Source organism: Oenanthe melanoleuca, chromosome 3, assembly GCF_029582105.1.
Source record: "Oenanthe melanoleuca isolate GR-GAL-2019-014 chromosome 3, OMel1.0, whole genome shotgun sequence".
Taxonomy (NCBI): Eukaryota; Metazoa; Chordata; class Aves; order Passeriformes; family Muscicapidae; genus Oenanthe; species Oenanthe melanoleuca.
This window is the reverse complement of record NC_079336.1, coordinates 106,972,400-106,983,461: the sequence shown is the minus strand read 5'-3', so window position 1 is coordinate 106,983,461 and position 11,062 is coordinate 106,972,400. Positions and strand designations below refer to the sequence as shown.

General features: G+C 45.2%; 1 protein-coding gene across 1 annotated transcript; it reads left to right on the top strand.

The window, feature by feature from the left end:
* The first annotated feature begins 815 nt into the window (after positions 1 to 815).
* On the top strand, positions 816 to 8,851 carry LOC130251678 (uncharacterized). Its single transcript, XM_056488514.1, has 8 exons — positions 816 to 1,038; positions 2,688 to 2,799; positions 3,407 to 3,551; positions 4,224 to 4,337; positions 4,933 to 5,077; positions 5,488 to 5,636; positions 6,105 to 6,244; positions 7,580 to 8,851. The coding sequence occupies exons 2-8, from the start codon at positions 2,694 to 2,696 to the stop codon at positions 7,699 to 7,701; spliced, it is 921 nt and encodes a 306-aa protein (XP_056344489.1). The 5' UTR covers positions 816 to 1,038; positions 2,688 to 2,693; the 3' UTR covers positions 7,702 to 8,851.
* The last annotated feature ends 2,211 nt before the right edge of the window (positions 8,852 to 11,062 follow it).

The following is an 11,062-nucleotide window of genomic DNA, read 5'->3' as shown; positions in this document are numbered from 1 at the left end:
CCAGCCAGATTGTCTGCTTACTGTGGCTGCACAAGGTAAATTTTGATGCTGAAGAATATTTTAAATTGGTTATAAAAGTTTAAATTTGAGAGGAAACAAGCAGAAATATAAAATGTAAGGAGTGGATGTGGTGAGACTGTGGCTCTGTAGCAGATAGAGGTGCAGGCAGAGACTGATCAGCTTGAACAGCTTGCACTGTTTCTGTGGGGTGGGCTTGCACTGGGGGGCCAGAGCCTTTCCTGTATCAAAGAACAGAAGTTTGCTCGTGACCCAATATCCATCTGGGGCTACAGGAAGATCTGAAGATGCACACAGGATCCAGACTATGGTTAGACTGGATCTTAGAGTTCTTTTCCAATCTAAACCTTTCTGTGGTTCTGTGTATGACATCTGTGTGTTCATCTCTGGAAATGTTTAAGGCCAAGCTGGGTGGGCTTTGAGTAACTTGGTGTAGTGGAAGGTGTCCCTGCCCACAGCAGAGGGGTTGTTGGAGTCACATGGTCTTTAAGATCCCTTCCAATTCAAACCATTTTAATCTTCATATTCCCCAAACCCCAAATCCAGTCTGTTTCTCCAGCACACCCTGCCAGCATATCCCACTCAGGAGCACTAAGATTTTGAGATGCAATATTTTGCATTAAGCGCTCAGTTTCCCTCCTCCTGGCAGGGATGGGGAAGGACAAAGCAGGCAAGGGGCCAGAGCATGCACTCATTAGCCTCTGTCTGCCAACAAATTGGGAGCATGCAATGTTATACGAAATGTCTGGCTGTTATAAAAGTCTTTGGTTAAGTAATCACATTTCTCTTGCATAAGTGCTTGTTTTTGGGAAGCTTTAGCCAATTGGAGGCTGCAGCAGCTCACAGACAGAAAGCATTTCTAACTTCTGTGAGTTTTTATTTTTCTTTTAATAATAAGTGATTATTAATCTGCCGAGAGTTGTATGAAATCTCTTTAGGTTAGGAGGCGGAGACTCCCCAGCGCTGCTTGTAGCCAAACCACAGCTGTAAAACGCTGCCATAAAGCCTGTGTGGATTCCTGTGAGTAACATTTCTGATTCTTCTAATGGGTGTTTGTGACTGCAGACTGCAGGCAGGAAATATTTCAGAGGTTTATAGCAGGCAGTAAGTTAGAGGGAGGCAGGAGGTGAGAGACGCTAGTGAAACTATTGACCTGTTTAACAAGGCTTTCCTCCTAGACTTCCGTAAGCAAACATGGGTTTCCCTGAAGCTGTGCAATCGAGGTCTTCCATATATACTAATGAAAAGGAAATGTAGTGCTGAAGTCAACTACAGGACTATGGGAGGACAGAGTTTTGGCCTGACAGGGAGATCACATCACCATCTAGTCCCGTGTACTGGTTTGGAGCAAGCAAATGTCCTATTCTTATATTCTTTCTGTGATCATTGACAAGTTACAGTGATATTTTTCTCCTACGTTTTCATGACTTTCAGAAATCTGCATGTCAGTTATTTCCTGAGCCAGAAACGATATCTCTTATAGTACAATACATTAGTACAACACAATAGTACAGTAGTGGGTTTTTCTTTCCAGAATTTGCTAATCCAGTGTATCTGTTGAAGACAACATGTTGTTCTGCAACTTGACTGACATAAATCTAGTTGGGATTTCATATCTTGCATTCTTCCACATAGGATTTTAACTTTTATTTTTTAAGGGGTGTTTTTTCTGTTAAGATAGAACTGAGAAGGGAAAAACATGTATGGATTCACAGAACACAGAATTTCCCTTCCCACTTCCTTGTGACGTGTCTGGAGGCAGCGCGTTCTGTGAACAAAGCCTGGAACTATAAAACAATCCACTGGAACCAGAATTTATTGTTCAAGACTGAGCAATGTGAAACCACTCAGTTGTTACTCCTGCCAATTCTGGAAAGCATTGAAGTGCCACTGTAGAGAGAAAGCAGCTCAAGTGCTGAGCTGTGAGGAGAAATAAAGCTGTTGCCTATAGCTGGGTGAATGTGTGCTTATTCTTAGAGGTGGCACTGAACTTTGCTGGGATAGAATAAATGCTGGACTAATGGAAATCACTTGGGAAAGCTCAAGTCACTACTTACTAACCTTGAAAAATTGTAGAATGTGGATTTTATAGTCTATAAAGTTCTTGAGACGTGCTAAAGCATTTAAAGCTTATTTGCAGCCAGTAGATGAGGAGGTAATACCACCATGAAAGGAAGTTCATTTGTCGGAGTTATAGGATTAGGGAGGTAAATGTGAGAAGTTAAGTTGAACTAAAAGGCACTTGGCTGCAAAGCAAAGACTTCAACATTTTCATATTTGCTTCCTGGAGTGGGCAAAATTGATAAGCCTGTTTGCTTCACTAAAACTGCAACAGTAATGCCAGATAAACTAATTTTGTGGGCTAAATATTTAGACCTTTGTGAAAACCTTTGGCAAACCTAAGTTATGGCTCTTCCAATGGAGAGTGGCAGAGCAGGCAGCTCTCCCAAAGCTTCCCATTTCCATTCTTCAACCTCACGAGATCTCTTCAAATGGAGATGCTCCTAGCCCATCCAAAGGCCTCTTTAATTCTAATGAAAACTCCACAAATAAAAGTTGGCAGTTAAAATCTGTGAATTTACAGCATTATTTCTGAAACAGTCTCTGGGATGTGAGACAAACCCAAGCTTTCTTTAGGATAAGCCAACAATATCTCTGATGTGTTTCAGAGTAAGATGGATGCTCTACATAAGTTGAAGATCTTGGTGATATTTCTATCTTTGGCTACCTTCACGGTCATGGTGATAATGAATGCTGGAAATGCCACTGGGACTTTCAAAGGTAATGCCAGCAAATTTTCTTTGTTCAGAGGTGGGTTTCCTGCTTTATATCATGCTATGATACAAGGTGGCTCAGATGTGTTTGCTACCTCATCAACTCTCCAAACTCACCTTGTTCTGTGAAAGGTGGAAGTAGCTGGTGTATCCTCCAGGTGTTACAGCCAAATGTCTGAACTCTATCCAGTCCCTTGAAATCCAAGTAAATGTCCCCACTGAACCTGGATCTAGTGGTGGTTGAAAGGCAGATCCTTGTATCCCTGGTGGGAGATGTTCAGGCCGCTGCTGTGGGTTTGTAGACGGCAGTGGTGCTGTGTTTGAACACTTCCTGGCTGAATCTGCCAGAAACTGCCTTCATGCTGTCCTCTGGATTACACAGACAGCTGGTTTTTCTGGTTCTGTGTCAGAGGGAAGGTGCAAAGTGCTCCCAATAAGGGACGGTGATTCCATAATGGATGTCTAAGCCAACAGTTTGCACCAAGGGCCTGCTCTCATCATCCTTGAACCCACTGAGGTGGGGAGGAAGACTGAAGGTTGAGGAAAATCAGCAGTCTTTCCCCATCCTCTGGATGTAATAACACTTTTGCCTGCAATAACATTCACCACGCCAGGTCTGTTCAGGACAACCCCTGGAAACATCTCGGCCAAGTACAGCACTGATTTCACACCAGCTGGCTGGACTTTCCTCATCTGGAATGTCATCTACGCCTGGCAGCTGGCCTGGCTTCTCTACGCCTTGTCAGGGATCTGTCGAAGGTATTTCCTATTTGCTGTTTACAGTATAAATGAGAAGGGACAGTGACTCTTCCCTTTCAGAGTAGCTCAGTCTCTTACTTCCCCTTCAGGGGTTTCTAGCAAGAGCAAAACCATTGTCATTTATCTTGACTTGACATGCCAACGCTCTGTGGCTGGAATATCTCCTATGTCCAGCATCCAAAGCTGGGAAGTAGTTTGGAGGTGTACATGAGCTCCTCTAAAGTGTGGACAGGTATCAAAGTGTGTAAACTCCTCCATGAGGCCTTGTTTCTAGCAATTTGGGAAATCTGACAGATTTATCCAGTACCTGCATTTACCCTCTGCTAGAGGCTGAGAATCCACGGGGGCAAAAATAACAGATTACAGAGCTAATGCTTTGAGTTTTCTTTCTGTCAGAGATCACACAACCAGCACTGGAGAGTCTCTTGGTTTGTTGAACTGGACTGGAAACTTTTCCTGGGGCTATGAGATCAATACTGCCTGATAGGGAAAGCCATAGGTATTTCTGTATTGTATCAGAGAAGGACACAGAGGAGAAATAGTCTGATTTAAGCCAAAATGTTTAATTCCAAAGTAAAGTCCTTCTTAATATAAGGAAAAGGAGGCCAGAAATGTTTGTTTGGTCAGTGCAGGAATTGTTTTCCTCTCTCCATACCCACTTTTTCCCACCAGGAATGAACTTGGATATGTCTTCATGAAGCCAGACTTGCTGCCAATACCTTTTTATGTGGCCTGGTGTCTGAATAATGGCCTCAATATTGGATGGCTCTTTCTGTGGGACCGAGAGTAAGTTGTCTTTTTTTACAAGTACTTTCTAACATTCTTGGTGGAATTGCCCTAGTATTTTTTTTTTCTCTATGGTTTTTTTTTTTCTCTGTGTGTGAACACTTACTCACACCTGTAAAACTCTATGCCAGGCTTTGACAAAATGTAGCCTTCATAGAAGTTTGGGGGTTTTGCATTATGTTATCACCTTGCCCATGAAATAGACTGGTCACTGAAGTCTAAGATTTCCTCAAAGCTGCTTTTCTACATTTTTAACACCGCAGGTAAGACAGGAGCCATGCCTCTCTTCATTAATGCAGTTAAGCTCCTTGCCTTGGATTTTTTCCATAATAATGGTCACATTAAGGGCTTATGAGAGCACCACTGTCAAGAGGTGAAGAAATCACTTGCAGTCAGGAAAACAACTTCATGATTAACAGAGTAACACAGCAACAACAATATGTCAAAATGAGTGCTATGTGTAGTGATTACCTTTATTAAAGGCTGATCGACTTAAAGCCAGCAAAGGCCAAACATTAAAGCTACAAATTAGGGCATTGTGACACCACTGAGAAAAATGTGATGTCTATTGTGTGTGTACCTGTGTTTGTCCTAGATACCTTCTTCCAGCCCTGGTGTTCCTGGCAGTCCTCTGTCTTACCACGTGTGCTTCCCTGTTTGTTTCCCACCGAGCCTTGAGCATCCACTCCTCATGGTTTGTGAAGGGTCACAAAGCTGAGCTCTGGCTCATCCGCATCCTGGTAGGTGGCTTTTGAGAAGCTGTGCTGTGGGTAAATGGTAAAAAAAAATCCAACTTCTGTGCAGTGCTGGAGGTATCAGAGTAAAAGATCCAGTGGCAGAACATAGCTAAGGAAAGATTTCTGCCATGCACAGAAAAGTTCCTAGCACCCCTTCTGGAAAGGCATCTTGTCACAAACTGGGAGTGGGCTCTGTTCTTTGCACTTTCTGAAACAGCAGTATAGCACACAGCTGGGCTGGATCTCTGGAGCCCCTCAGGACTCCCAGGCTTTGTTTTCTCTGTGTGTTGGGGGACTTATCCTGCAGCTAGGTCCAGAAGGCTGGCTTAACTGCGCTGGGGCCCATGGGTCACCAAAGGCAAACAGAGGTAACCTGTGTGTCACTCCTGTCCCCGTGCTGTGCTGCATGGCAGGTCCAGAACGGGCTGGCACTGTACGTGACATGGACCAGCATCGCCACGCTGCTGAACTTCGCCGTCGTGATGATCTATGAGTGGAACGTGAGCGATGAGAAAGCAACCACTGCTTGCCTGAGCATCCTGGCTCTCAGCCTGCTGGTATGGTGAGTGACCCCAGGGGTCCCCACCAAGCCTCAGAAGCCCCTTCCACCTCTCACCAGCGGTGACCATCTGTTCCAGTTCACTCTCCCTCATCCCTCTCCCAACACCGAGTACAAAGGCCTCTGTTATAATTCATGGCAGATGAACTGGGATTCTGGGCAGAGCTTTTGTTCCCTGATCTTAGCAATGCCAATAAGCATTGTGGGCCAGAACATGTTTTTGTGACTTGCATGAGCCCAACCTGCCTTAGATTTACAGGTGAGGATGTGATACAGAAGCCATATGAAACGTGGCTTTATTTTTTCATAAATTTACTTTAAATAAATTATTTATGTATTTTTTGCATATTAGTAAATGAAGAATTTTGGTCTCTTGCCTCAGCTGAGGCAAAACCCCCCATTCGCTGTCTAATTCCTTTCTTAGGGAGTGGGAAAAAAAATTCTTGCTTTGGTCACTCTTTTTCTTCACAGGTTTTATCTAGAAAACTACTTTCTTGACAAGTATGTCCGCTATAACCTCACAGTCTACCCAGTGGTCATAGCAGCTCTGGCTGGCAGTGCATACAGGAACAGGTCATTTTCATCCCCACTGACCAACAACATCTTTATAGGTGAGTCTTTCTAACTCCTGTAAAAGAAGGCCAGTAAACACTTCACATCCTTCCTCTCTTCCCTTGAGGGCAGAGAGACTTGACACTTGAAAAGCATTATTTGTTAAAAGCAGGACTAGGGACATATTTGAAGGAATTAATTTTGCTGAGGAAAGAGCAGAGCAGAAATCATTGCCCACGAGCCTTGGGGCTGAACCCAAACCTTGTATTGTCTCAGGTTCACTTCCCAGTGCAATATGTTTGTTCTCCATCACCCACTTGGCTCCTCCAGCAGCTCCATCTGACGTAGGGCAGGCCAAAGGAAAAGCAGGGCTGGGGTGAAGGCTGTGGGCTTCCATTTGCCCTGTACTGTTGGGCATACTGGAGCAGTGCATGAGCTTCTGACCCATGGAGGGCTTCACAGTGCAAAGCCCTACACATGCTCCTCTCCTATGCAGAGCTCAGGCTAGCCTTAACAAGTTTTCCTGGGATTATCTGTTTGCTGCGAGCCACTGTAGCAGAGTTGAGTTTAGTCATCCGTGGTAAAAGGGCTTAAGCTGTCCAAATTCTGTACAATCACAGTCTGGCAGAAGCTGTACCATTATGAGCAATTTTATGCTGGCATGAAAGGGACTGAGCTGTGTGAACTCTGAATCCTGCTGAAAGAGTTTGAGATGCCTATTCCCACCACGGGGTCAGCAGAAGGGAGCATGTTCCCACCCTTCAGCCTTCCCACTGCCACATTCCAGTGGCTAAAGCCAAGTTCTGGACTAGCATCACCACTGCTCCAGTACAGTTCTCTTTGCTGTAAGTGCAGCTGGAGCCTGGTCGTGTCTGCAAGCACCCAGCAGGACTTGGCAAATCTTGTCTGCCACAGCCACAGGGGCACTGGAGGCTTGTCTCCTGATGGTTGTGGCTACCAGGAATGTGGAGGTGTGCATGGTCTCTGGCAGGCAGAACTGTTCCTGCACTAGGTACATTTCTTACCAGCAAATCTTCATTCTTAATGGTTCAGCTTGTTCAGCTGGTAGGACGAGAATGTGCTTTTCCCAAACTAGTACATGTTTCTTTATATAGTTCAACTATTCTTGGAGTATTTTGTTAATGTAATGCACTTTAACTCCTGTGTCCAGGAAGCCTCCCCCTTTTTAGATATTCCTTGACCTGGAAGTATTGAGCAAGTTTCACTGTACAGCAGTAAAACTCTGAGAGATACAACTCTGGGGATAATGGATCCTGTACAGGCGATTGTGGATTTTTTCTCTTTTCCTGAAGACCCCCTGTTCTGGGACCTAAAGTATGACAAGAGGCACTGTCTTTTTTAATGCTCTAACATGCTTCTGTGTTTTTCACCAGTTGTTCTGCTGGCACTGACGTGCTTGATCTTTGCTGCTCGGCTGGGATTAGTTACATGGAGACACTGGAAGCGACCACTGGAAGCATCAGGATCCCGAGGTCCATCAGGCATAGTGGCCTGAGCACATTCTGGCCAATACTTGAAAGGGAGAAAAAAAATTGGGCATGTGCTGGTCCTTCCTTCCTGTAGCAATTTCCTTGTGCTTTTCTCTCTGATTCTCCATTCCAAATGCAGATGTCTTGTGTCTGCAAATGTGTCTTGCTCCCACATTCTCTCGGATCAGCTACTCACAACCCAGGCTTGAATTACTTTTGGTTTTACCCTGGAAAAGTTCAGGAAAAGGTCCTGGGCAGCCCCGTGCACCTTTGTGGTGCCTGGGCTGTGGCTCTCTTCTCCTGCCAGTGCAAGGAGGGCTGCCAACAGGCACCCAGCAGGCTTGCACACACAGTGTTCTTGTTCTTTCCTTGGTAGCTCAATTTCTTTGAAGTGCAGATCCAAGTGGACTGTCCCTGGGATTCCAGGGGAGCAGTGGGAGGTCTGTCATTCCCTTGGCCATCAGTGCTGAGCATCCTCGTGCCCTGGTGCTGTCAGCAGATCTCCTGCAGGCAGCCACTGCTCTTTTCCCTGCTTCTCTTCAGCAAGGAAAGTGATAGGAACAGATACTACAATTTGATATCTACCTTTGCAGTTTCAGCTCTGATGTTTGATATTCAAGGGGGCAGGGGGAGTGATGAAGATTTTTGACACAAATGTGTTGCCTTTCCCTGAGCTGTGCACATCTTGGGCTGGCTGGATGTCTCTCACTGGGGGAGGGTTTGTGGCTACTCTGGAAGGAGGTTAAATGTACAGATGAGCTGGTACCTGATCTGGGGTGAAGCCTGATGCTTCAAAGGAAGCCTGTTTAAAAAAAAAAAGGGAAAAAATGAACCGGTAGAACGAGTTCATCCTGGATCAGTGCTTTCTCATGTGGCTTTACCACTTCTGAGTTGGGATTAGGAAGCCTAAAACTAGATTGGCTGAATTTTTGGACCACTGCCTCTCCTCCTGTGCCTAATCAAGAATTGGTGGTGCATCACAGGTGTCTGGAAAGTCTTTGCACAGGGAAGATGCTTTCAGATGTTGAACATTTTGTAGTACTATTAACAAAGCTAAATTCTAAAACATGTGCTGTTGTTTACATTTAACAAAACCCAAAAGCAGTGTAATGCAATTCCTCTCATCATTCTGGTGTGTGGTTTTGTTTTGATTTTCAAATAAATCAGCTAATTCTACCACTCTGCCACTGACTGTAAATCATCTAAAGAAACTGTCCTGGCTGCCACCTCACTCATGCCCAGGGTTCCAGAGTGGCTCTGGGTACTTTGCTGGGATCTTATGAATGCAGCTGCTTCCACTGATTATCAGCCTTAGAGGTGAAGAGTTGGAGGACATAGATTGCTAGGTATGATTTAAACTCCTTTGTCCAGCACTCTGTTCATTAAGTTTCTATTTTGTAAGCTCTGCCTCCCAAGAGCCCAGCTAATAAATTCCCAGCAGCCTCTCCATTAGCTGCCTTCTTTAATAAGTGGTATTAAATCCACTTGCATGGGGATTAAGGGGTCCAGGCAAGGTGAGAAGCTGCTGTGGGGTTGTGCAGCAGTTAATGCATAGGAAGGTTTTGCATCCTCCTGAAAAAGGAAATTGCAAACCTGGACCAGGGCAGCTGCACTGTTTTTTCACAGGACATTAAAAAATTACTTCAGGAGGTTTCTTGGTGTCTGTACCTCACATCTGTGCTGGTCAAGTGACCAGAAACTATATCAAAGAATGCAATTAATTATCTGGGGAGAGTTGACAGGGCTTTTGCAAAGGGAAGTCATGTCTCACAAACCTCTGAAGGGCTCAAAAAAAACAGACAAGGGTGAACTGTCTCATATTTCCACTGGCTTCTACAGAGGCTCAGAAGTTGTCACAAAAATCAAAGTCCTCCCACTGGAGATTAAAGCTGGGCAGTAGAGGGGGTGTTTCTCCAGGAAGGGAGGTTGCTGGTGCCATGTGTCATGGGGTGGATAAGGTGGCCACTAAAAATTAAGGGGTTGGTTCATGATGGACAGTTATTCAGGACAGTAAAGGAGAAGGTAGACTGGGGAATTGCAAAAAGCTCTTATGGGACTGAGAGAGGGCAGAAGTCATTGCAGGGGAGTACCAAATGATGCTGTGCTTCACCTTGCAAGTGACACACTCTCACCTGGCCCCTGGCACTTGGGCACAAGAGTTTGGGGTGTTGGCAGACATTCCAACCCAGACATATCCACATCTGGCAGCAGTAGAGGTAAACCATATATCAGGAATGGTAGGAAAGCAGGAAAACTTAGAGCACCCTCCTGCCTCTCTAAAGCAACAGTGCACACCCACATCTTGAGGGCTTTGTGCAGCTTTGGTCCTTGCACTCCCAGGACATTATGAAGGGTTTGGGAAGAGCAATGGCATCAGGGAGTGAGATACCTCCCTGCCCATCCACGATCCCCAGGGCTGAGGGGCAACTCAGGAATGTGAGCATCTTCCCCATGGGCACCTTGGTGTGGTGGCACAGGGCTGGGTGCTGCTCTTCCCCTGCTCTCACCACTCCAAAACCAGCTGTGAGGGGAGACTCAAAGGCCCTTCTCTGGTGAGGTGCTGCAGCAGCACCCATTTAGTCTTTGCAGACCTCTCTGATGACTGCCCTGAAATAATGCTGAGCTACCCCAACTTTCATTTGGCCACCCACAAATAATTTCCTGATCCCCAAAGCCCTCTCCAAGCTCTATTTTCCCATAGCCGGTACAGACAGATGTTCCCACAGCTGTCCCAGCACACAAAGCTCCAGCCAGCTGTGGGGAAAATGGCTTTTCTTGCATCTGCATCAGGAACAGAAACCTAAAAATAAACAACCTGCACCTTTCTCTTTCAGTGAGCAGGGGGAAAAGCAGATGAAAAATAAGTGTGACCCTTCCTCTTCCAGACTTGGAGATAAAAATAGCTTCAAGACTATTTTTAAAGGCTTTTTTTTTCCTGAAATAACTTATTTTGTCTTGTTTTTCCAAAGCCACCAGTACATGATTTTGCCCACAAAAGAGTTTTCTTTTGGAAGAGCTGCATTTCAGAAAGCTGGAAGACTGCCAACGTTTCAGCAAAAAATAACCAGTCCAGCCTTTGTTTCCATGAGGGATTTTGGGATTTGGGTGAATTGTACAGGATTCAAAATTTCTTGGAAAGAATGTAGGGCCTGAAAAATTAATTTAGTTTGTGAAAAGGTGGCTCTGAAAAGGCTCAAGTGTCGTGTAGGCCAGCCTGGGATGTGACCCAAGTCCCCTAGACCCATGAGGCTGGAAGATGGATGGGGCTGGCAAGGTAGGGGTGATGAGGATCCCAGGACACAAAGGTATACTTTGCTTTCTGATACAAAAACTGGGTTTACACTTCTCATCCTCTGCAGAGATTCCCTCTGTGGCTAAATGGGGAAA